The 25,386-nt window shown below is 50.5% G+C and overlaps 1 protein-coding gene across 1 annotated transcript; it reads right to left on the reverse strand.

Annotated features, from left to right (window-relative positions):
- Window positions 1-557: 557 nt before the first annotated feature.
- Window positions 558-1,813, reverse strand: TIFAB (TIFA inhibitor). The gene is given in 3 exon segments (XM_058285063.2): window positions 558-1,360; window positions 1,362-1,660; window positions 1,756-1,813. Coding segments are annotated over 3 exon segments (663 nt in total). The 3' UTR covers window positions 558-1,054.
- Window positions 1,814-25,386: the final 23,573 nt, after the last annotated feature.

Raw genomic sequence — 25,386 nt, forward strand, 5'->3', positions numbered from 1 at the left:
CTCGTCAGGTGGGGTGGAGGAGCTCAGTGGCCATCTGGGTTGGTTGTCCTTCCCTCCACTAGACAAGTGAATGCTGTTTCTCAGCCCCACCCCCGCCATCGCAGATGTCATGGCGAAGGGCTGCCTGCGCGCTCCTCCTGGTCACGGAGATTCTCCAAGCCTTGGGCTGGCACCCTACCGGTCCCTTTTGTGGAAACATACTGCCCCCCACCCCCTTGCTATATGACCCACCCTAAGAGAGAATTGCTGGGCTGCATTCTAATCCCACCTCTCTTCGCACCCCTTCTTAGTAAGAGTCCCCAAAGAGCCCACTGCTCTCAAGTACCACTGTTTCCTGAAGACTTTTGCCCTCCCGTCAGTCAAGGCTTTTTGATCCAGAAGTGACAGGGAATGGGGGAGGATGAGAAGGGGGTGATAGTGACGATGAATTTCCAGGCAGGCCCAGTCCCCAGCTCCCCCTCCTCAGGAAGCCCAGAACTCCGCCTGGTCCTTTCCAGAAATGTGAGCCCCAACCTTTGCAATTTCCTCTTACACCTCCTCTGTGTTTCCCGCCCCCGGTCCCTGTGTGACAATGTGGTGCACATGCGGAATCCTACTGGGCATGCCAGCTTAATGAAATACCTGCAGTTTATTAAACACAGGCTCCCCTAAGCCCCCAGTGCCTGCGGGTATTTGAAAGCCGAAGGTAACCCCGAGCTACCACAAACGTAATTGTTACATGTGTCCACGCGTTCCTGGTGCGATCTCAAGCTCCGGCTCTTAAAGGGCACACCAAATGAGCAGCATAAAGTAACTCGTAGTCAAACCAGAAGGGGAATGTGGGGAATCGCGGAGACAGACTCCCCACCAGCCCTCAGGGCCCCTAAAAGTATATGACGTTCCCTGTTACCTTGCATAGCTGTAACCACGAGGGCACCCTCCCCCACCGCCAGGCTGTTTAGCGTTTGCAGAATTGGCTCATTAGTGAGGCAGCCAGCAGGCCTGTCAGCCTCGCATGATGTAGCTCCAATATTTCCAGTCCCGTTTCAGCAAAGGCTTGTTGCTGGAGGCCAGGCTAGCCAAGTGCACTGTCTGGGGGCTCCCTCTGGAGCAGTATTTCTAGTCTTCCTCCAGGGCTTGGCTGGGGAGAGCCGTCCCCAGTCTGGGAAGGGCCTTGGAGAAACCCCAGGGAGCCCGGAGTCTGCTCCCCTGATCCCAGGGCAGGCTGCTCCTGGGGGATGCTCTCCCATTCATCCGTCTCCTCGGCCTCGGGCCTGTAAATCAGGGGCGAGGGGCTGAGGTGGAAGCAGCAGTTGAAGGCCTCAAGGGAGACGCCGCCCTCCACGTGGACCACCATCTGGACGCCGGAGAAGGTGACCCGGGTTGACGGTGCTCAGGCGGACCTGCTCCAGGTACCTGAGCGTCAGCCCGTTGACCCACACGCAGCCCCGGCGGCTGAGGGCCTTGAGGCAGAAGGCCAGGAGGGTGCCGCCCCGCTCCCAGTGGGGCTCCAGGGACAGGTGCCGGCGGGAGAGGCGGGGCAGCTGCAGCCGGAGGTGGGCGTCCTGCCCCCACCCCACCAGCAGCCGGCTGGTGTTCCGCAGGCGCGGCGGGACGCTGGCGAAGGTAGCCCGCGCGGGGTGGTGCAGGCTCACCCAGAGGCCTCTCCATGGGCGGCGGCCTGGGAAGGACGGAGCACAGACAGCCTCAGGTGGGCCCGGCAGCCTCGGGGGCTCCGTGAGCCCAGACTTGCTCAAGTCGAGCCTCTCTGTTTACCTTGGGGACCTTGGGCCACCTCCAGGCAGAGCCCTGCCCTGACCGTGGACTCAGCCATTCTGCCTGAGCCTGGGGCGGTGTGCTTTATCTCGTCCACACCCTGTCAGTGGGCACACAGCCCCGCTCTGGACACAGGTATGCCCTCCTTATCTATGTAAGGGGTAAGGCACGCTGGCTTGGAGAGTGGGGTTTTGGTGGCCTTACTGTCATTTGGGGACAATTTGCTCCAGCCTTGTGGGAGGGGAAGGGCAGACACACAGGGCCTACGCCCCTGGTGCCTGACAGCACACAACAGACCCCCGCTGAGCCCCTTCTCTGGGCCAGCATGGAGCCGCACTGCTGGGGAGAGCAGCCCCTCGCCTCCGGAGCGCCCGGCTGGAGGAGGAGGCAGGTGTGCCTCGAGTCAAGCGTCACGGAGGGGCACAAGGGGAGGCCTCCCAGAGACCTACCGGGTGGGTAGAAACAGGGGACCCATTCCAAGTGCCAGCGATGGGCTGGCACTGTGCTGAGTGTTCTGTGGGGAGTGCCTGTGGTGAACCCCCTGTCCTCATGGCACTCCCTCTCGCGGCAGAAGACAGACCTTGACGGAGAAGGTGGCGAGGGCTCAGAGGTCTCTCCCTAAAGAGCCGGGAGTTGCTCCATAGAGGGAGCCGGCAATATCTGCCAGAGTGTGAAACGCACACTTCATTTGTCCAGCAGCTCCACCTCCAGTAATTTATCCTCTAGGCACATACGGGCACACAGGGGAAAGGCCGCTTATGACGGCCAGCACAGACTCAAAGAGCACAAACTCTCTGCTGCATCCCCCAGGGCCCTGAGGCCTAGGCCTGCCTCCACCTTCACAGGAACCAAGGGCCAAGTGGATTTTGAATAACTCGTAATGTGCTTATGATGCACTTTGCCAGCACCAGGCTCTGCTCACACAATTTTTTCTGCTAAGAAAGCATCTCCAGTCTCAAACTCTGCATCCAAAGACCGCTCATCTTTCAAGACCAGGTCCAAATTTGCCTCTTCCATGAAGCTTTCCCTCTGTGGAAGGTAACCTCTCTCTCCCTCTGACCCCCACTGCAGGGACCGATTCCCCCAGGGAAGCTCTCCTCCCAGCCATCTTTGCATTAAACATCTGAGTTCTATGGGTCCTCGTCCTGTCTCCCCAATACCTCCTAGGGCAGTGTCTGGCCAGAGATGCCACTGCCCTGTGTCCCACTGTTCATTGCAGACAGGGACTGGCCAGAGCAGGTGTCTGGGGCACATTTGCCAAACGGTTAAATGAGAAGTTCACATACGTGGCAAGATCGAGTCCAGGTAAACCACAAATTTAGTCTGGTCCTAAAAGGCTGATGGAATAGGGAGCTCCATGTCCCTCTGAGCCCCAAACCTTCTGTGCTTTCTTCTTTTGGATGAAGGCTGATGACCAAGGGTGGCCTTCAGGACACCCTCTTTTCCCTAACACACAGACATGTGCACACCTCAGTCCACACTCTCCCTCTGGGCCAGTCCACTGAAACCTGCTCCTGAGGAGTGTGATACGGACACACCTAAGACAGCAGGGCAGGACGTCTGTGCACTCTGGCCTGGCCAGAAACTCAGAGGTCACTCCTAGAACCCAACCCCATGCCTCAGGCACCCTTAAAGAAGCCTTTTCTCTGAGGGCTCACCACTGTTCCCTTGTGGCCTTACCGTCTGCCCTGCGGAGCCACCCCAAGGTGACAAATCACCTGCCAGAGCAGAACCCCTGTAGCGGCCGACTTGTGCCTCCTGGACCTGGCTGATCCTGGACGAAGCAGAAAACCAGCCCTACTCTCCCGCCTCTGGGATGAGTCAGGAAGACACTTGGGTGTGTGTCTGGCAAGGAGCCAGCAGGGCCCCTCCTCCCAGACTGCTGGGGACCAAGGCCCTCTGGCCTCCACTTACCTTACTGCCAGGTACACAACTGGCTCCACAACGGCTGCTGTGAGCACTCGGGACGGACTGGGCCCAGGCTTTTAGGGCTGCGGCTTGGGGCTATGATGTCAGAGCATGCTTCAGTTTTGCTGCTTTCTTCCTTTTTCTCTTTAGGATAGAAAGTAAAAATGTAGTTTCCTGTTTAAGAAGTACAACCCCACAGCTGAGAGGTTGAGAAACCCCAGTAGGAGACCCTGCAAGGAGGGGTCCTAGTAGGTGGGGTTCCCTCCTGGGTGCGAGCTCTGCCACCCTCGACTGCTCCCTCCCCGGGGACCTGGAGAGCTGCGATCCTCTTCTCCCCCTGCCAGCCAAATGGGGGCAAAGGCAGCACAGCCATGTTAGAAGGGACACCCTTCTTTTTTCCTTTCTGAGGTTCCAGGGCCAGAGATTGAACCTGGGACCTTGTATGTGGGAAGCTAGTGCAAAACCACAGAGACACATTGGCTCTCCTGAGTTGGTTTTTTCATTTGTTTGCTTGTTGTTTGTTTTCTTTTCTTTTTAGGGGGCACGGGGAACCAGACCTGGGACCTGCCCTGGGGGAAGCAGGCACTCAGCTACTGGAGCCACATCCACCCTGGGGGCACCCGTTTTGAACGGAGCCTGTTGTGGAAAGCCCCCACTGCACATGGGCCACTATGAGGAGAGGGTTACGGCTGGACAGGGGTTGGCTGAGGGGGCTGTGGACAGGGCCTCGGGGAGAGGGGAAGAATGGCTGCTCGCTGAAGTGGCCTCTGCGGGGAGAGGAAACCCACCCCATTTGGGCTCTGCTGGCCTGCGAGGGCAGCCTAAAAGAGGTTACGATGTGCTCTTGCCCAATACTGTGGGCCCTGGCTGCCCTGGAAGTGAGCACATGTCATGATGGTGCTAACCCTTCACATGTCACATGGCAAAGCTCTTCATAGTCCACCAGTGTTCACATCCCTTTTCTTTTTCCCACCAAACTGCCAAGGTGGCAATAGGTGTGCCCATCTTATACAGGGGGCAATCAAGGCCCTACGAGGGGCAGTACCTTGCCAAGATCTCAGATTGAGTCTGTGGCACAATTCTTCCTCTTCCTTCCATCAAAACCTGACTATCGTGGGGCACTCTGCTCTTGGAGGATGTACAGGTGAGTGGTACAGGCCAGGATGCTCCTATCATCCCCCAGGCCCCCCCGATTGGCCCCACTGCCCCCCATGCCCACTGCCTGCTCACTCCTCCTGGGTGACCCTGGGGACCCCAAGGTCTCAGCAGGCCACACCCCAGGGAGTGGGCCCTGCCGAGGAGCCAGTCAGGACCCATAGCCTGCTCTACTCCCAAAAGGAACTGCTGCTTCCATCCTGGGTATTTAGGCCCTTCCTTCAACTCCAGTTGGTTGCATAAAAGCCGAAAAGGAAAATCCCTTCTTGCCCCAGCCATAGCGATGCCATCCCTGGGGTTCCCCCAGGAAACCAGATACCCCAGAGATGGGAACTGTATCTGACCCTAGAGTGAACCAAGATTAATCATAGGTTACCTCCCTGTGTTCCATCTTCTCCTCCAGCTCCCTGAGCCCCTGGACATGTGAGCATGCCCAGAACTGTGCAGGTGGGTCTGGGAGGCTTGTCCTCGGGAACTGCACAGTCAGGATCACACACAGTGTGCCAGCACTCCTATTGGGAGTTCAGGGAGACTTGGGCCTGAACAGTTCTTGCTACAGAAGGGCAGAGGTGGAAGAGGTCCTGGGGATCTTCTAGGAGGGATTCCTGGAGGATGGAGGCTCTAAACACCACTGTTAATCTCAGGCTAGAGCAGACAGGCTCGATGCCTAATAGATAACGTTCTGGGTTTCAGTATCAGTCATACATGGATTCAAGTTTTATATTGTTCCCTTAGTAGCTGCCTCATCCGGGACAAATCTTCTTACCTCTCTGAGCCTCAGGTTTTCCACTTGTAAAATTGGTATAATGACAGTACCTCTCTTCAAGGACTGTTGTGAAATTCAGGAAAAAAGCATTAGGATGCTTAGATATGGTGCCTTGCACACAGAGAAGACCCAGCAGTGGGAGCTGACATTGATAATTAATGATGGGAGTTCAGCTCCAGCTATGGAGTAGGTTGTAACAGACTAACCTTCCACCTAGAACAACTATAATAACTGGGTTTTTAAAAATCTGTTTGAAGCACTGCAGCATTGGAGAGCAACTGAGGCAACGAAGCCTTGAAGGGCCAAGAGCCCAGAGAGAAGGGAAACCTGTTACTCTAAGTCTGACGTGCTACACCGTTTCTCTGTAAGGCATTTGCCAATTCAGAAGTGACATGGACCTAGAGGCTAGGTAGAGAGTGGCATCTCAGAACTTTTGAGGGTCTTGTAGGACAGGACAGACACAAAATGGAGCTGAGGACTTGAGCAGCCAAATCCTAGATAAAAGAGAATTATAGAGAAGTGAGCCCATCATTCTGTTCTGCATCAAGAAGTCTGATTCCAAAGCTGTTTAAATAAGAGACCAAGTGAAAAGCAACAGCTGAAAGGATAAGAAGCTAAGCAGAGCTTTTGTTCGTCTCATGGAGGAGTGAGGAGAGACTAAGTGTGCAGTACAGGGCAAGACAAGGAAGAGAGTCCTTGTCTAACCCTTGGGTTCACCTAGCACCAAGGGCAAATCGGGCCTTAAGAAGACTGAAACTCAGCTTCAGGGGATCCTCTCTCTTATCTAACTGCCTTCAAATTCATTGAACTGTACACTCATGCTATGTATTTTGCTCTAAGAAAATTATGTGTCAATTTTTAAAAAAGAAACTATCCAAGGGGGAGCCAGATATTGAAATGATCAGAATTTGACTTTAAAGTAATTTTGACTAACACATTTAAAAGAATAGATGCAAAATGGAGAATTTCATTGGAGATTGGGAATTTATTTTAAAAGGATTGAATGGAAATTCTAGAACTAAAAAGTAGAATAACTGAAATGAAGAAGTGATAGGTTTAGAGATTGTGTCCAGCAGGACTGCTCTGTAGAAGAAGGAGAAGGCCTCTGGCTCTGACTCTCCCTGAGCTGACCCTGAATCGTTCCAGCCACGGCCCTCCTGCTCCTCACAGGCAGGTGCACTTGAGACCCTTCAGTGAAGAGAATTTAGAGCAGGGGTTCTTAACTTTTTTTTGTTCCATGGGCCCCTTTGCCAGTCAGGTGCAATGAACACTTCGGTAATGTATTTATTGCATACATTCATAAGTGAAGGAAATGCTAGATTTCGATCAGAGGTCAGAGAAAATAAAGATAAGTTGATTTTTTTTCAATTCAAGCTCACAGACTCCCCTGAAATCTTTCCACAGATCCTTTGGGGGTCCATGGATCCCTAGTTAAGAATCCCTGATTTAGAGGCTGTGCTTCCCCAGTGTCCGAGGGGAAGCAGATGTGGCTCGAGCAATTGGGCTCCCGTCTACCATACGGGAGGCCCCAGGTTCAGTTCCCAGGGCCTCCTGGTGAAGGAGCTGGCCCGTGCCATGGAGAGCTGGCACAGCAAGATGAAGCAACAAAGGGAGACAAGCAGACACAGAAGAATGCACAGTGAATGGACACAGAGAGCAGACAGTGAGTGCAAGTGACAAGGAGTAATAAATAAATAAAATAAGTCTTAAAAAATAATTTTTGTGTTATCTATGTATCTTTAAAAAAAGACAATAAAAATTTTGCTAAAGAAAAAAATGAGACAGACATTGTCAAAGTAGCCAAATTAAAAAAAAAAGTCTCTGAGGCTGCTCCTTCCCCCATGCTGTTGCTGCTCTGGGGACCTTGTGGGCTACTCCTGGGCCTTCTCTGCTCACCTGGGGTCCTCAGAGCCAGGTGCTCAAATATCTGGCCTGATGATAAGAGATTAATATTTAGGAATATATACAGAACTCTACAGTACAACAATAAGACAACCAAAGTTTTAAAATGAGCAAAGAACTTTAATAAACATTTCTCCAAAGAAGATATACAAATGGTCAGTATGCACAGGAAAATATGCTCAACATCATTAGACTTAGGAGCTAATATTAAAACCACAATGAGATACCACACCATGCCCGCTAGGATAGCTGTTTTAAAAAAAGTGGGAAAAAGCAAGTGTTGACAAGGGTGAGTAGAAATTGGAACTCTTGTAAATTGCTAGTGGGAATATAAAATGCTGCATCTACTGTGGAAAACAGTTTGGTGGGTCCTCAAAAAGTTAAACATAGAATTACCATATGACCCAGCAATTTCTCTCTTAGGTATGTACCCCAAAGAGTTAAAAACGGGGACTCAGACATGCATACACAAAAGCTGAAAGGTGGAAACAGTCCAAATGCCCATCAACAGAAGAATGGAAATTTTAGCTTCCTGGGCCGCTCAAGCACATACCATCCAATGAGTCAGTTTAGACAATGGGCATTTATTAGAACATGGTTTTGAGGCTAAGAGAAAATCCAAATCAAGTATCATCAAGGTGATGCTCTCTTCCTAAAGACTGGTGTGCTGGGGCTGGCTGCCTACGATCCTGGGTCCCTGGCTCCTCTGTCACGTGGCAGTGCACGTGGTGGCCTCTCCATTCTCTTCCAGGTTCTGCTGAAATTCAGCTTCTTGCTTCCTGTGGCTTTCTCTCTACCTGTCTGAATTTCATTCTGCTTAAAAAGGACTCTAGTGATAGGATTAAGACCCACCCTGGACCACACCGTCTCTGAAGTAACCTCATCAAAAGGTCCTTCTTAACTTGTCTTCACACCCACAAGAATGGATTTTTTCTGGGGTACTTACAGCCCAAACCACCAACAGTGGATAAACCAAATATGGTATGGACATACAATGAAATATTATTCCGCTGTGAAAAGAATGTTCTGCTAAGTGCTACAACTTGGAGGGACCTTGAAAACATGCTAAGTGAAATAAGTCAGACACTAAAACAAATATTGTATAACTCAACTTGTATGAAGTATCTTGTATAGGAAAATTCATAGAGGCAGAAAGTAGAACAGAGATTACCAGGGGCTAGCAGGAAGGGAAGAATGCAGAATTATTATATAATGGGTACAGAGTTTCTGTTTGGGGTGATGAAAAAAGTTCTGGAAATAGTGGTGATGGCAGCACAGTATTGTGAATGTACTAAATACCACGAATTGTACACTTATGGCTTGGGGAGTATGTATTTATATTTTTTAATGTAACATTTTGTGTGATCTATATATCTTTAAAAAAAAGACAATGAAAGAAGAAAAAAAGAAAAGAAATACATTCATCAGAAAAAGGGCCATTGAAATGGTATTTAAACATATATATGGCTAGTAATTTTATAAATTTTATAAATATATCCCAATAATAATTGTTCTGCTTATGTTTTAATGTTCACATCATCAATATAAAGGAGGATTTTTAAAATTTGGCTCTGATGCTTATAGGTATGCATTATATTTGGATATAAATTTATTATTGAAAAAAATGTCTTGGGGAATGGATGTGGCTCAAGCAGTTGAGTGCCCACTCCCACATGGAAGATGCCAGGTTTGGTTCCTTGTGCCTCCTAAAGAAGACAAACAAGCAACTAGCAGAAACAAGTGGACATCGAGCAAAAACAAGCAGACAATGAGTAAAAACAATGAACAGACAACAAGCAAAAGCACCAAGAAGGGAGTGGATGTGACTCAAGCAGTTGAGCACCCACCTCCCACATGGGAGGTCCTGGGTTCAGTTCCTGGTGCCTCCCAAAGAAAAAAACAGACAACAAGTGCAAACAATGAGCAAAACAGATGAGGGAGCCATCTTGGGCAGGGGCGGGGGAGTCTTGAAAATACTATTTATTTAAAAAAATAAAAAATGGCTTAATTGATAAATTTTAAGATATGTATATTTTACCATAATAAAAATATTAATAGAGCAAAAAAAAAATCTCTGACCTGGATGCTCAGAGAAGAGAAGTGAGCAGCAAGGTCACATGACCTGGATAAGGGCCCAGGTGAGCTGACACCCAGCCCTCAAGGCCCAGCCCCACCCAGTTCACCTCCACCTGGAGTTAGCTTTGACAGCTGTGCTACCAACTCCCGGTGGGCATTGTAAGTCTGGAAACAAGTGCGGCTCCTGGCCTCTCAGCAGTGAGAAAGGTTGGAGAGGAGGGGTGGGACGAGGGGGCAGTGACGGGGAGTGGGGTTGGCGCCCAGAGCCAATGAATCGTTTTGTAGTGGGACCTTGGACAGGTGGCTGAAACTCAGAGAAGCCTTTGAAACACCGTGGTCTTTGCAAGCACCAGATGCCTTTTCCAAATCCTTCCCCTACTCCCTGCACCCCAGGCCCTGCTGGTTTTGAGGAAGCGGCAACAAAGCTCAGGTTACCAAAAAAAACAATTCCTGGGTGTAAGGGACTTGCTGAGTTTCCTTCCCAGGAGACCTGGCGAGGGCAGTCAGTAACTTGAGAGGGATTCTAATGGCAGCATTTCGGGCATTTTCAGGCATCGTGATTGGCTTGCGAGAGAGCTGCCTCCCATTGGCCAGGCAGCTAGAGACCTGGCCTCTTGCCAGCACCATACCCTCACTCAGCACAGGCAGATGCGCTGCCGGGAGGATGGGTGGATAGCGGAAGCCTGAATGGCCAGTTTGAGGCGTTTCAGGGGCTGCCCCTGGGCCAGCTGGTCCCCTGGCCACCTCTCGGCCCCCAAGTGCACACGGGCCGAGCCTGCTGGGCTGCCGGGGCTGGCTGTGTCCTGGAGCGTCTCCTCCCCGCCTGCTCTTAGCCCACGGTCCGCCTGGCAGCTGAGTGCTCCTGACCACGAGAGCGCTTCCGCCCACTAGGCGCCAGTCTGTGCAGGCCGGCGGGAGAGTCCTGTCAGGGGGCTTTCCCACCCCTGGAGGTGTGAGCCCGGGCCAGCCCCAGCCCTCTCTGGGGTTTAGGTTTCTTCCCTTGGGGATGGGATGTCCTCCCCGCCCCTGCCCCACAATCGTGCCTCAGCGAGGGGAGGGCTGTGTCCACACTCAGCCTTGGGGAGGGAAAGCCGGCGGGCAGCGGTGTGCTTGTGGCCGCTGCACCCTCCTAACTCCAGTCAGAGCAGTTCCCAGGAGAAAGATCCGAAACACACAGGGAATTCATCCGGAGAGAGGAAGTCCTACCCAATTGCGTCTCCTGAAAGCCAGAGGAAGTCCTCGGGCTCGTGGGTACAGGCTGAAGAGAGGCTGGCCGCGAGCTTTCTAGACGCAGACAGGGTGCTGGCCCCCGGGAAGGTGCTGGGGCCTCTCGACCCCCAGGGAGTGCCGGCTTCCCTCTGCTGGGGCCCTGTGGCTCTGCCGCCTTCGACTCGTTATTTGGGCATCAGGTCTTGAGGCCCTGGGAGTGAACAAATGTGCCCCGTCATGTGCTCCTTGGAGAACCCAGAGATGGAACGATGGCCTCCCCAGTCACTCCCTGAAATACCCCCGCCCTGCCCTGGGGTTCCACAACGCTGGGAGGCGAGCACAACGTCAGGCAGACCTGGGTCTGAGACTTGGCTTCTTCATGTAGGAACTGAGTGACCTCAACCAAGTTTTTCAGCTTCTCTGTGCCTCTGTTTTCTGTTCTGCAAAATGAGAATAATATGCTGTTGCACCAGCCAAATGAGATATGTGGAAAATGCCAAGCGTGGGGTGAGAACCTGGTGAATGAGAACTGCTGTTGACAGAACCCTTGAAAGCAGAATAGAGTGAGACCCATCCTGGGGAGAGGGGCCGTCGGGGCCAACTAACACAGCCTGCGGAGACCCCAAATTCTCAAAAAGCTCTGGCATTTGCTTAAAACAAACATAATTGGGGGGCAAATCTATGAAGTGCTTGAGTTTAATATAAATTCCATTTTAAATTATAATGATAAAAAGGGGTGCTCTGGGAAGTCTCCAGGTTATTGTGGAGACAGGTGCCCCTGATTCAGGAAGAGAGGCTCTATCTCACAGACAAGGAAGCTGAGGCTCAAAGTGGGTAGTCAACTTGATTGAGGTTGCAGAGCTGGAAAGCGTCAGAACCAAGGTTTGAACCCAGCCTGTGGGACTCCTAGGCCTAACCACAGAGCTATCATGCCTCATGGGTGATTTCCTCTGGAGTCCAACTGTCAGGCCTTCTCCAAACTTGTGTTCCAGCTGGCTAGCTGTCAGATAACAGAGAGAGATGCCTGGTTCCAGCCTTCCCAAGCCAGCATGGCGGCCACGGGCATCCTGAGGGCCTGTGGCCACCAGGTGGCAGCATCCCTCAGCCCAGGGGCCTGCTTTTCAAGGCAGAAAGGAGAGGACTATTGGAGCATTGGAGGTGGCTAAAAACTGGGGAGGGGCTCCACCTGAGGAAATGCCTGCAAAACAGCCCAGGACAGGGCCTCATGCATGTAAGTGCTCAGGATGGACACAAAGTTGTTGTTCCTAGGATTATCAGGACAGAACTTTTCCTGCCCCCACTGAAGTCTTGGGTAAGAAAAAAGCACTCGCAACCCACAGAGATGGGTGCTATAAGGGGTGACACACAGGACTGTGGGACCCCAGGAGAGGCACCTAACCCACCAGGCAGGGGAATCGTCAGGGAGGGCCTCCCAGGGGCAAAGCTTGTGCTGAGTTGAAGCTTGTGCTGACGACGAGGAGTTGGCTAGGTGAAACTGGTGGGCTGTGGGGTGTGCCTGCAGAGAGGAGCTGGGGGTCAGAGCCCAGATTCTGAAGTTGCTCTGCCTCACCCTGTTCTGTGCTACAAAGAACAATAATGTGTGTGTTCAAGGTGCATCATGTATACAACCTACTCTCAAATGTTTAGAAAATGGATGGGTGGATGGATGGATGGATGGATGGATGGATGGATGGATGGAAAGAATGATGCAACAGAAAATGGGGCAAAATGTTAAAATTGGTGGATCTGGGTATCTGGGGGACAGTAGGTTGGAGTTCTCTGGGTTTTGTTTTGTTTTGTTTTTGCACTGTCCTGTATGTTTGAAATTGTTTCAAAAATTTTTTTTCAAATTGAGAGGGTGAAAAAAGAAATGATAACGACAATGATGTGTTTTGTTTTTACAACAACAAAGCTACCGTTTTGTGAATCTTTATGCTATGTCCTGTGCTAAGCCCTTCCATGAATTATCTTACTTAATCCTCACTCCCATCCTGAGATAGGATCCAGTATTAATCCCAAATGAGGCACAGGTAAGTCATAAGTCATCTGCTCAAGGCCTCCTAGATAGTAAACAGCAGAACTGAGTCTCCACTCCAAATCCTTAGCCTCAACTCCCGTGCCCTATGGACCCCCAAAGGGCACCCGTTTCTCCTTGCCGGGCCTCAGGTCCCCACTTTCTGATGCCCAGGCAGGACGGGGTGCTCTCTTGGGGCCTGGCCCGCGCTAACAGTCTGCTGCCCTGAGCCCTAGTGGGAAGTGAGTGGCTATCGAGGTGGCCCCTGGGGCTTAACCCTGAGGTGGTGCCGTCCTGGTGTATGGGCAGGTGGCCTTATTGCAGAGGGGGGCTGCCCGGCATGACCACAGTGGCCTCTCCCTGCTGAGGAACCAGGGATGGTGAGAGGAGAACCCTCAGGAGCCGCTGCCATTCTGGCCCGGGCTCCCTCCCCTATTCCAGGGTCCATTGCTAGGCCCAATTCGATTACTCTTTCAATTCCTAATAGATGTCAGTTTTACCTCCTAGTAAATCCAGTAATACCTGAAGCCTGACCACTACCCGGGGGTCAGCCCGGGAACGGGGTGCCTGGGAGTCCCTGCAGGTTTTCATCGCTCCTATCTTGGGGTGCTGTAGTCAGGTCACATGGGGCCGGTGCCCTTAAGCCCAGCAATCAGCTCACCCTTTTGATTTTCTTCCACTGAGCTAAAGTTTCGTCCCTCAGACTGCTGGGGGAGCAGGGGTTTGGGGAAGGAGGAGGCTTCCAACATCCTGCCCTGCAGGCTTTTCCTCTACCTTCACCCACAGCAACCAGACAGGCCAGAGGGCAGGGAGGGAGCCCAGCCCCAGCTCTGCCGTGAGCACACTTTGTGGGCACATCGTTTCACCTCTGTGGGCCTCAGTTTACTCATCTGTGGAATGGGGCTAATCATGTCTGCCCGACCTCTCTCACCCTTAACCAACATCTTCACGAAACAATTTGGAAGGAGTCGGCTTACATGTGGTCAAAGGGATCTGCCAAGGGCTTCTTTCTTTTTCAGTGAAAAACTTATATTGAAGGCATGCAACCTGGGCTTCTTACTGAACGGATGCAGCTGGCCAGGAAAGATAGCCTCAAACAGCACAACGCACACCAAGCATGGGCTTTTGGTTTTTAATTGAGGGAAAAGCTTGCTGCAAATGTATTTTTTAAAAGGTTAATTTTATTTGTTTATTTCTCCCCCCCCACCACCACTCCTGCTTTTTGCACTTGCTGTCTGCCTGTGATGTGCTCGTCTTCTTTTTAGGAGGCACCAGGAACTGAACCCAGGACCTCCCATGTGGGAGGGAGGCACCCAATCATTTGAGCCACCTTTACTCCCTGTAAAGACTTTTGAATGAAGTTTAAGAATAAAGCACACTCTGAAATTAGCATGTCTTCAAAGGCAGATTTTTAACATACTGTGAGGAAAACAAAACAAAACAAAACAAAAACACCTCTGTACAGAAATTTAAATGGTTCCTGGTTGCCCACAAGGGCTTCGGCAAAGATCTAACATTTGGTCAAATAAAATATTTTACATACCTTAGTTACAATACAAACACACAGCATTCAAATTTACCTGGTAGGTTTTGTTAATCTTATGTTCCCATCTTCATATATATATACATATATATACATATACATATACATACACACATATATATATATATACACACACATATATATATAATTCTGCATCCCCAGCCTCCCTGAGAACCCTTCCTGGACTCCTTTTACTGTATCTTTATATTGTTTAACAGGAATATTCTTTCTTTAGAATAACACCCTGGCTCTCGGCAGTGTGGATTGCTCTGTGGTAGTATCAATCTTGGGGAGATGATAATGGGAAGAGCTGTGCCTTGGGTTTTTTGCCAGAGCCCCTATTCTGTCATTTCTGTCATTTCCTGTGTTGGTCACCCATCCCACTTTCCTCCATGTCCCATTGTCAGAGATTTTTAAGGTCAAGGGTTAAATATTATTGCTATGTTTTTCTACCATGGGCTTCTTTTTTTTTTATTTTATTTTTTTTTAATTGACTTTGTAATAATATTACATTGAAAATATATATGTTAGGTCCCATTCAACCCTACCCCCCCCCTCCCCCCCCCAACAACACTCGTTCCCATCATCATACCATGGGCTTCTAAATGAAGCAATAACTTGATGGTCCTCAATGAGCACCAATTTTTTTGGTGTTGTTGCTTTTTTTTTTAATTAACACAATATAGTTTTTTTTTTTAAGACTTATTTTATTTACTACCCCCACCCCCACCCTTACCACTGTCTGTCTGCTCTCTGTGTCTTCTCGTCTTCCCTTTAGGAGGTACTGGGAACTGATCCCAGGACTTTTCAATGTGGCAGAGAGGCACTCAATCACTTGAGCCACCTCAGCTTCCAGTTTGTTGTGTCTCTCATTGCCTTCTTCTGTCTTTTTTTTTTTCTTCGTCATCTTGTGTTAGCTCACTGTGCGCTCCAGCTCTTCTCACGGGCCAGCTCTCTGTGGGGGCTGGCTCGCCTTCACCAGGAGGCCCCGGGCTGAACCCAGAACCCCCCGTATGGTAGACAGGAACCCAATCGCTTGAGCCACATCCGCTTCCCCAAACACTGTTTTTGGTGGTTTTGGGCTCCAGGCTCGTAGCCCAAGGGCTGAGTTCTGACACCCTCCCTACCCCCCAAAACGTAGGCACAGAGAACCCAGGGGGTTCAAAGCATTTTTGGGTGGAAAACTGTTGAATGTGCTCATAATTAGAGGGTTGATGCTTTAGGATGTTGGATAGTGCCCACGAGGAAACGCCATCTCCCCGCGTCGCCTCCAGAAGTGGTAGCTCGGGGCTTGTGCTGTGCGCACTGGGCGACCACTCGCATGCTCGATCTCTCGAACCTCAAGCATCTGGAAGAGTCGTGAGCCGGAGGAAGACCCGGATTTCCTGAGAGGAATGTTCAAGAGGCAGGGTCCTCTGGTGCCAAGAAAAACGGCCCGGCCCAGTGTCGGTGCTACGAGCCTCAAACGCCTGCTCAGGAAGCTGCCGTCACCGTGGGGCTGAAATCTGGCTTGATTTTGCCAAAGCAAAGTCCCTCCAGCAACTTCTTCAGATTTGTTTTGTAAAATTCAAGTGTCTGTTTTTAATTCCCCTTTACTAGTTTAATATGAACAGGAATTTCAGAAGCAGTAAAAGGCAGAAACCTCGTTTTGGAGGGGATCACACCCACAGGGCTGCGTTTCGTTCGGGGTGATGGACGCTTCGGGGAGCGGTGGCTTTGGTGCTCAGGCGCCTCGGCGGTGGAGTTCCACCCGCGTGTGGACAGGCGCTCCGAGCCCACGGGGCGCTCAGAGCTGAAGTGGGGGCCGGCGGGGGGAGCTTGCCAGGCTTCCCGGCTTCAGGGCCCTGCCCTGCTCGCCTCTAGCTCCAAGTGTGCTTGTTTACCTGTGCTTTTCTGAATGAGGCTTCTGGATCTCTCCCCGAGGAGGAGACTCAGTGCAGAGGGGACCAAGGCACACGGCCTCCTCTGCACCCAGCGCTGGGCGGGCTCTGCAGTGGCCTAGGACGCTGAGACAAAGCCCGCCCTCCAGGAAGTCCAGGTCAGTGCAGGAGGCAGGCTGTTGAACAATTAGCACCCACAGGGACGAGGGCCAGGGCGGGGAAGCCAGCAGGGGAAGGGGGTCCCAGAGAGCCACCGAGCCCGGCCTGGATGATCGGGGAGAGCTTCCTCCAGGAGAGGACGCCGAGGCCGGGTCTTGAAGAGTCAGTGGGGGTTGGAGCTGGATGTACCCCAGAAAAACATGTTCTTAAACTTGATCCATTCCTGGGGGTGTGAACCCAGGGTAAGTAGGACCTTTTGAGGAGGCCTTTGGCCAAGGCGTGGCCCGCTGCAGTCAGGATGGCTCTTTTATTTTTAAAGACTTATTTATTTTATTTATTTCTCTCCCCTTCCCCCCACCCCCCAGTTGTCTGTTCTCTGTGTCTATTTGCTGTGTGTTCTTCTTTGTCTGCTTCTGTTGTTGTCAGTGGCACGGGAATCTGTTTCTTTTGGTTGCGTCATCTCGCTGAGTCAGCTCTCCGTGTGTGCAGCACCACTCCTGGGCAGGCTGCACTTACTTTCGCACTGGGCGAACTATCGCTGCAGTCCTTTATATGCAGAATGAAATTCAGACAAGGAGAAAAGCCACAGGAAGCAAGAAACTGAAATTCAGCAGAACCCCAAAGAGAAGGGAGAGTTCAGGAGAGGCTGCTGTGAGCATTGCCATGTGACTGAGGAGTCAGGGACAAGCATTGCCAGCGGCCAGCCCAGATGCCAGTCTTCAGGAAGACAGTGTTGCCTTGATGACACCTGGATTTGGACGTTCATCCCAGCTTCCAAACCATGAGCTAATAAATTCCCATTGGTTAAGCAGATCCACTGCATGTATTTTCTTGAGCAGCCAAGGAAACTAAAACAGGTTGGCTAAGTTTCTAAGAAGAAGAGGTCATCCCAAGAGGGGGGAACCTGCGTGAACAAAAGCTCACTCGGAAGTGCAAGAAAGCCAGGTGTCCCAAGGGAACTACAGGAAGGAGCAGGCTGCTCTTTCTAGCTCTCCACACAAGCACACGGGGTTTCTGTCGCCCCAAGTCTCCCTTGGGCTTCTGCTCCAGTCTATCCCTTGACTGTCAATGTCGTATAGGCTAGTTGAAGCAGCATGTTGGCTTGTTTTCCTGTTCTCTGCTGTCCTACTGAGTGTCCTATCCCTTGGGGGTGCAGCCACAGCCTCATAAAGAGCATGCAATCACTGCCCGCAGAATATGGGGGGCCAGCAAAGAAAGGTCCAGCATCCAGGTGTAAGCTCAGGGTGGTGTCATAACCAGAGAGCCTGGAACCTGGGTCTTTGGGAGGCAGAGTAGCTCCAGGGCCAAGACCACGGGTTCTGGGGCTGAGCAGACTGACTTCCAGTTCCAACTCCACTGCTAATGAGCCACGAGACTTGGGTAAAGCATTTAACCTCTTGGAGCCTTGGTTTCTCCTTTGCAAAATGGAGATGGAGGGAGGATGAACTGAGGTTGCGTGTGTGAAGCACTGAGCACCCAGGCTGCACATGGTGAGAACTCAAAGGTTAGCCAGCATTTTATTGATTTGACTGACTGCACCCAGATGAGAGGCAAAGTGGCAGTCTCCTCCTAGCTTGTCTTTTCCAGACTCCTTGTGTTATTTCATTTTCAGTTTTTCTTTACATTCTCTCTCTCTCTCCCCTCTCTCTCTATCTAGCTGTCTTTTTCTTTCTATTATAATGTAGGTTTGACTGGTACAACAGCCCTAAACCAGTGACTTAAACAAGAGACAAGGATATTTCCCTGCCCCTTAAGAGCCCAAGCATAAGCAGTTCAGGGGTAGTAATGGCGATGACACAGCATTGACAATCCAGGCTCCTTCCTACCTGATGCTCTGCCAACCATAGCGTATTGCCCTCATCCATGTGATCCAAGATAGCTCACCTCCATCACGTGCACATTCCACCTGGTGGGAGGAGAGGACGGAGGAAAAGGGAAAAGTACGCAGCACATCTTCCTTTCCTTTAAAGGCATAACCTGGAGTTTGCCCATGTCACTTCCACTCATATCCCATTAGCCTGGACGTAACCAATGGCTACCCCTAGCTGCAGGGGAGGCTGGGCAACCAGTCTGATAGCAAACTCCTCGAGGGTTACAGGCTGCACCTCACACAGCTCTGAGCTGGACTTCAAGGAGGGATTCCCCAGCTGTAGACTTATACAAGCTGACTGCAAACCTTTTCTCAGAACTGCTGTATGATCAGCCCTCCGCCTTCTTAGAGTTCAGAACGAGGGGCCAGCCTTACACAGCAGCATGAGGACCGTGGGTTAGCTGTGAGGAATACTTCCCTGAGAGAGGATTGTTAACTGTAAAAGCAAGTTCACCATGAATTGGAGGATGGGGAGGATGGCTAAATGCTAATCTTTGGGTACAGAAAAAAGATGGCTGAGGGAAAAGTTTACTTTTTGAGGTTTACCCCAAAGGAATATATTGCAGTATTTCTTTGTTTCTTTTTTTCTTTTTCTTTTTTAAAAGATTTATTTATTTATTTATTTCTCTCCCCTCCCCCCTCCACCCCGGTTGTGTGTTCTCGGTGTCTATTTGCTGCATCTTCTTGTCCGCTTCTGTTGTTGTCAGGGGTAAGGGAATCTGTGTCTCTTTTTGTTGTGTCATCTTGTGTAAGCTCTCTTGTGTCAGCTCTCCGTGTGTGCGGCACCATTCCTGGGCAGGCTGCACTTTCTTTCGCGCTGGGCGGCTCTCCTTATGGGGCGCACTCCTTGCGCGTGGGGCTTCCCTATGTGGGGGACACCCCTGCGTGACAGGGCACTCCTTGCGCGCATCAGCACTGAGCATGGGCCAGCTCCACACGGGTCAAGGAGGCCTGGGGTTTGAACCGCGGACCTCCCATGTGGTAGACGGACGCCCTAACCACTGGGCCAAGTCCACTTCCCATTACAGCATTTCTTTGAATGTTCTAGTTCTGTTCTGAGATGCAGGCTCACAGATGGAAAGACTTTTGTTTGTTTGCTTTGTTTTGTTTTGTTTTCTCAATAGGTGCTGGGAATTGAACCCAGAACCTCCTACATGCAAAGTAGGCACTTAACCACTGAGTTAGACCCGCTCCGCTGTTTGCTTTGATTTTATGTAATATTTTGAAAAAGTAATACATTCATATAGTTCACAATTTTTTAACAGATAAAAAGAAGCACAGGGAAAAATCTCCCTCTCACCCCTCCCAAAAGGTAACCGCCACAATTAGTTTCCTGTTTCTACTTCCAGGGTTTCTTTAGGCAGGCACAGGCAAGCATGAGTAAATGGTCTAACCACCCTCTCCTCTTTCCTAAACACTGTTTGATGCCTTGCTTTGTGCAAGGGTCCTCGAAACCAGCAGCTCCAGTCTCCCAAATGATTTCTCACTCTTAAAATTTTCTCCCTGTGCTAAGATATTTCATGAGACTAGCCGAGTCATGACAACAAATATTTCATAAACTTCATGCATGACATTTTTCACATATGCTTTACAAATGTGCATCTTCATCCTGAATTGGATGTCGTGGGAAATATGTCTTTTCCACATGGCCACCAGTATAATATAAAAAGCATTTTCCTCCTCCTTCAGCCCCAGGGGGAAACTATATCATTAAAATGGAAAAGTGATGAGAAAATGAGAAATCCTGCCCATGAAGCACTCTCTCCAAGTAGTTTTCCAGAGTCACCCTGGGACTGCCTCACCTCCTGAAATGTAAATCACCAGCTGGGCTTGGTGAAGTCGTCACTCAGAGACAACATAGCTATTTCTGCTTGGTGGCAAAAGGTGCCCCTGCTAAGTGTTGGGAACTTATTTCAGAAGCAGTCACTGGCACTTGGCTGCCACCTACCTGCCTGCTGGTGGCTGCCCCAGACACAGGGATGGGCATATGACCTGCTATCGGCACATTTTGCAGGCAAAGACCCGGCTTGTAGATCTGTGGTGTATCCAGTTGAGGTCCAGGGCCACTGTGGTTCACCCATTTGGAGGCAAACCCTACTGCTGATGGGTTTGCCACAGACTATGGAATGCTTCAACACCCTTAAATAAAGCCCGGGGGCTCTCACCTCGACATTGGCAGGCCTTTGGGCCTGGCTGGGGACCTGGGGACCCTGGCTCAAGCACCAGACCCCGGGCTTCAGAAATGCCAGCCTTAATCCTCCTGTCCTTTCCTCCTGCCCCCTCCCCCAGTAGTTATCGATATGTGGTTGCAGAACCAAATTTTCCCCTAGTCTCCTGCTCTGACACTTGTATAAACCTCCCAAGCCCTATTCTTGGTATATAAGAAGGTTTCTACGTTGTGAGTCCTAAGGGGCACTGTTGGGCAACTTTTGTGTGATCAAAATACCTTGCCTGCATTTTCAGAGGATCAGATGCTCAATCAGCTCCCTGAGACCCAGCAGAGTCCATGCTACTAAGGGCCAAAACTACCCCCACCTCTCTCCAACAAAGCCGCTGCGCCTCTCCATGCTCCCTCTCAGCTCAGGCCGGCTCAGCCTCAGGTGGAGAGAGACCCCAAGAGGTCTGAGTAGGGTTTTGTGAGTCTTTCCTCCTCCATCTCTTCCATTCTTTACCCAACAAGAGCTAGAGCCTGGAGGATTTCTTAAATGTGAGCTGGTTTTTATTTTTATTTTTCCAATAGCAGCATTTGAGGAAATCAGCTCTTCATTCAATTCTGGTATTTGATGTTGTCAAAATGATTAATGTCAGAAGTCCATAATTTATTCTAAGTACTTGTTGCAACTATGCAGCTGGATCAACATTTAAATTGGTTATGGTGCTTGAACTTGGGGTAACCTAGTTCCCACATGAGTCCTGTAAGGAGAGCTGTTCTAAATTTTAAGCACCCCAGTCTAAGCTGGGAGCCCCCTGTACTTGGCATCTTCTGCCTCAGTGGATTTCCTGTCTCAAAGAATAAACTGGTTGCTTGTTTGGGCTACATAGTGTGCCATTTTAAATATTTTGTCTAAGTTGTCAGCATTTTAGAACCAGGAGACTGGAACATAAATTTTGATTTGCAGCTTCTCTTGAAAAATCAGAAGATGAGGCCATCTGGGACTTGTGTTCCCACAGGGCCCCTGGCTGCGGATCTGGGGGTCCACTGCCCCTTGAGTTGGGCTGCCTTTCAGTCCCCAATTTGCCTCAGGACCGGCGAGGCCAGCCTCACCCTTCTATTTTACATTCTGGGCTCCTGTAAGAAATTTGGGTTTGCAACACTTCTGCAAGGTGCATGGTAACCCCAGTTAACCAAAATGTGTTTTCTCTCCCATGGTGCACAAGTGCCCTCAGGACCAAATAACAGAAATCACCATGAAAAGGCAAAGGCCTACAAGTGGGTGGGTGGCAGAAAGCCTGAGGTGGCCCGTACTAGTTCTATAGCCCATCTAGAAAGAGTGGTGAGCTTTAGGGTCCTTGATCATGACACAGTGTGGTAGATGCTGTTGTAAGTAAGCACTTTACTTATGTCGACTCATTTAATTCCCTCAACAACACTATCAAGCAGGACAATTATTACCCTCATTTTACCAATGAGAAACCTTAGGCACAGACAGGATGAGTCCCTTGTCCAAGCTCACACAGCAGATAACTAAGTCTGGCTCCAAAGTCTGTGATCTTAACCACTCCACAAACCGCCTCCTGGTAGAGAAGCTCCCAGGGCAACCCTGGGCCCAGATGGGACAGCTCAGGAAAGCTGGGCCTGGCCTTGGACCTGGAAGCAGGGAACCCTGGGAGTCCAGGCGGGAATACGGAGGGCACACCTGGCACTCAGATCAGCTGTCTCTCAGTAGAAACTCTAGAAGGAACTCGGGTGCTGGCTAGAAGAAAGCCGTCACCCCCCTTCACCCCGTCCTCCGAGCAGGCAGGCCCACGTGCCCAGGCATTGCCCCAGGCCTCCAGTTCTGCTAAGGCTGCGTTCCCTGCATCCCCCGCTTACTGCACACCAACCCCGCACAGCTATTGTTGGATTTAACCCTCTCCACCATGTTTTCTCATTCTGCTATCCCCATTTTTCAGAGGAAGAAACTGAGGGGCCAGAGAAGTTCCCTCACATGCCCAATGTCACTGGAGGATCCTAGGCAGAGAGGCTCAGACCCTTTCCCTTCTCTCCCTGCCCCCTGCACTCAGGTTCCACTTCCTCGTTCTGACCCCAGTCCCAGCTCTAACCCCAGTTCCCAGTGGCCCCTGCAGCCTCTCCTCCCAGTCTCCGAAGCTCGGCCAACCTGCAGCCATCTCCATTCATGCATTCATTAGATCCAGCTTCTAGCAGTGATGTTCAAATCTTCCAGCATCTTATTCATTTGCCTGCTTGAGCTGCCAGGTTCTGAGAGAAACAACATCATCTCTCTCGACACTTAGCTCTCATCCATTTCTCCTTTCACCTCTGTCAATTCTTCTGCATCTGCTTGAAGGCTATGCTATTAGGGGCCTACACATCCCTCACGGGTGCTCCTTTTGCCTTTCTATCTGTTTTGGCTCCCAGTATCACTGCCCCAGCTTTCTTCTCATTAATATTTGCCTGGTTAATTCTTTTCTATCCCATTTATTTTCTTTCTACTATTTTGCTTTGGGTGTAGCTTCCCCTAATCCAGTAATCCAATACACAGTACTATGTACTGGGCGCTGAGTTTGGCCCTGGGAATTCGAGAGTGAACCAGAGAGCAGGTGTGTTGGTTTCCTATGGCTGCTGGCATAGATTACCATGAACTCCAAACCCTCACAGTTCTGGAGGCCAGAAGTCTGAAATCAGTATCCTGAGTTGCAGCCCAAGCGTCGGCAGTACCACACTCCCTCCAGAGATTATAGAGGGGACTCCATTCCTTGCCTTTTCCAGCTTCCCATGGCTGCTGGACTTCCTGGCCTTGTGACCACATTTTTCCAATCTCCATGGCCAGCATCTTCAATTCTCTTTCTCTCTCTGCTCCGTCTTCATATTGCTTTGTCCTCTGGGTGTGTGTGAAATCCCCCTCTGCTCCCTCCAATAAGGATACTTGTGATCATATTTAAGGTCCTCTCAGATAATCCAGGTCCATCTGCCCATCTCAAGATCCTTAACGTAATATAATCACATCTTTTGCCATATAAGGTGACAGTCACAGGATCCCAGATTCAGAAGCGAATAAATCTTTGCACACCATTATTCAGCCTACCACAGTTGGGGAGCTTTCCCTCAGGGAGCTCACACCTTAGAGAAAGAGTCAGACCAGGAAGGAGGAGACAAATGGGAGATGTAGTCAGAGAGCTCTTCTGGGGAGATGGCTGTTCATTAGAGGCTGGCTGAATGAAGTGGCAGCAAGCCCAGTGACCATAAGTGCAAATGTCCTGAGGCAACAAATGCCTTTACTTATCAGGGAATTGCTGGGGAGAGTAGTACCAGAGAAGGCTGGAGAACCTGGTGGGGACAGAAGGTCCTTGCAGGACCTTGTAGGCCATGATAGAGGGTTTGGATTGTATTCCAAGAACAATGGGGAGCCATTAGATTTCAGTAGCAGAGGGACACGAGCCATCGAGGATTGTACCTGAGATGGGGCAAGGCTCATGCTGCCCCTTGCTCAGGAATTCCTCAATGGGAAGTAGGGATGACCTACTCCCTGTCAGGCTACACCACTGGCCAGCTGCAGGCCTTGCTGACCCTGACAGCCCCTTACGTTGGACACCTCCTATGCTCCAGCCATCCTGATGAGCACTTGACACCCACATTTGTAACAGGGTATTCCAGGCAAGATCGAATGCCAATTAATTTGATCTTAGATAGCTGGAAGTGGGTAGGGTAGGCGTAAGACTGTAGATCCCATGCTCTTAGCTCTAAGAAACACTGCCTACTCCAAGCTTTAAAAAGCCAAACTGCCTGAGTGTGAGTCTGGATTCAGCTGCTCACTAACTATGTGAACTTGGGGAGGCCCCATAACCTCCTTACGCTTCTTTTCCTTCCCTATAAAGTGGGGACAAAATGGTATCCCTTACCGTGTTGTTGTGAGGATTTAAAGGGATAAAACAGGCAGAGGGCTTATAGCAGGGTCCTGGGCTCAGGAAATACAGAATAATTCATGTTAACTATGGTTATTGTTCTTTAGTTTCTGTAGGGGACATCTTTTTTTTTTTTTTTTAAGATTTATTTATTTATTTATTTAATTCCTCCCCCTCCCCTGGTTGTCTGTTCTTGGTGTCTATTTGCTGCGTCTTGTTTCTTTGTCCGCTTCTGTTGTCCTCAGCAGCACGGGAAGTGTGGGCGGCGCCATTCCTGAGCAGGCTGCTCTTTCTTTTCACGCTGGGCGGCTTTCCTCACGGGCGCACTCCTTGCGCGGGGGGCTCCCCCACGCAGGGGACACCCTTGCGTGGCACGGCACTCCTTGCGCGCATCAGCACTGCACGTGGGCCAGCTCCACACGGGTCAAGGAGGCCCGGGGTTTGAACCGCGGACCTCCCATATGGTAGACGGACGCCCTAACCACTGGGCCAAAGTCCGTTTCCCATGTAGGGGACATCTTTGAGAGCATACTATTCATTTGCTTATGGACAAAGGGGAAAAATAACAGGGCATTTAATTTTACATAGTAAAAGCCAAGATGTTGTGGAACAGAAAGACTCCAGGCAACAAAACTAAAGAATTTGAGAGTTTTACATAAGCATATGAAAGATTGTCTTCAGTGAGGGCAGAACTGTGTCTCTTGCCAGTTTATCAGAAATAAAAATAAAGTGCTTTTCCACTCTGGGCCTCAGAAAGCTGGGGGGGTCCTGGAATCAGGGGAGGAGAACATAGCTGGGCTCTCCCTTGGAAGGGCGAGCCAGGGGTCTCTGGTGGAGGGGAGGTGACTGGCTTTAGGACTTCAAACCTGGGCAGACTCAGAGGCTAACTGGGATTTTCCATCATACCCTGTATTTCCCTCTGGTTATTCTGTCAGTCAAGTCTGATCCTAGTTCTGCTCTGAGGTCTTCGGGAAGCAGCCTTGACCATGCTTGGGTGAGGTCTGAGGAGCAGCCAGGGCCTGGAAAAGCTCATTATGGGATGCCAAGAGGTAAACTGAGAAAAGGAGAGTGGGGTGGTGGATCAGG

Source organism: Dasypus novemcinctus, chromosome 2 (genome assembly GCF_030445035.2).
Source record: "Dasypus novemcinctus isolate mDasNov1 chromosome 2, mDasNov1.1.hap2, whole genome shotgun sequence".
NCBI lineage: Eukaryota > Metazoa > Chordata > Mammalia > Cingulata > Dasypodidae > Dasypus > Dasypus novemcinctus.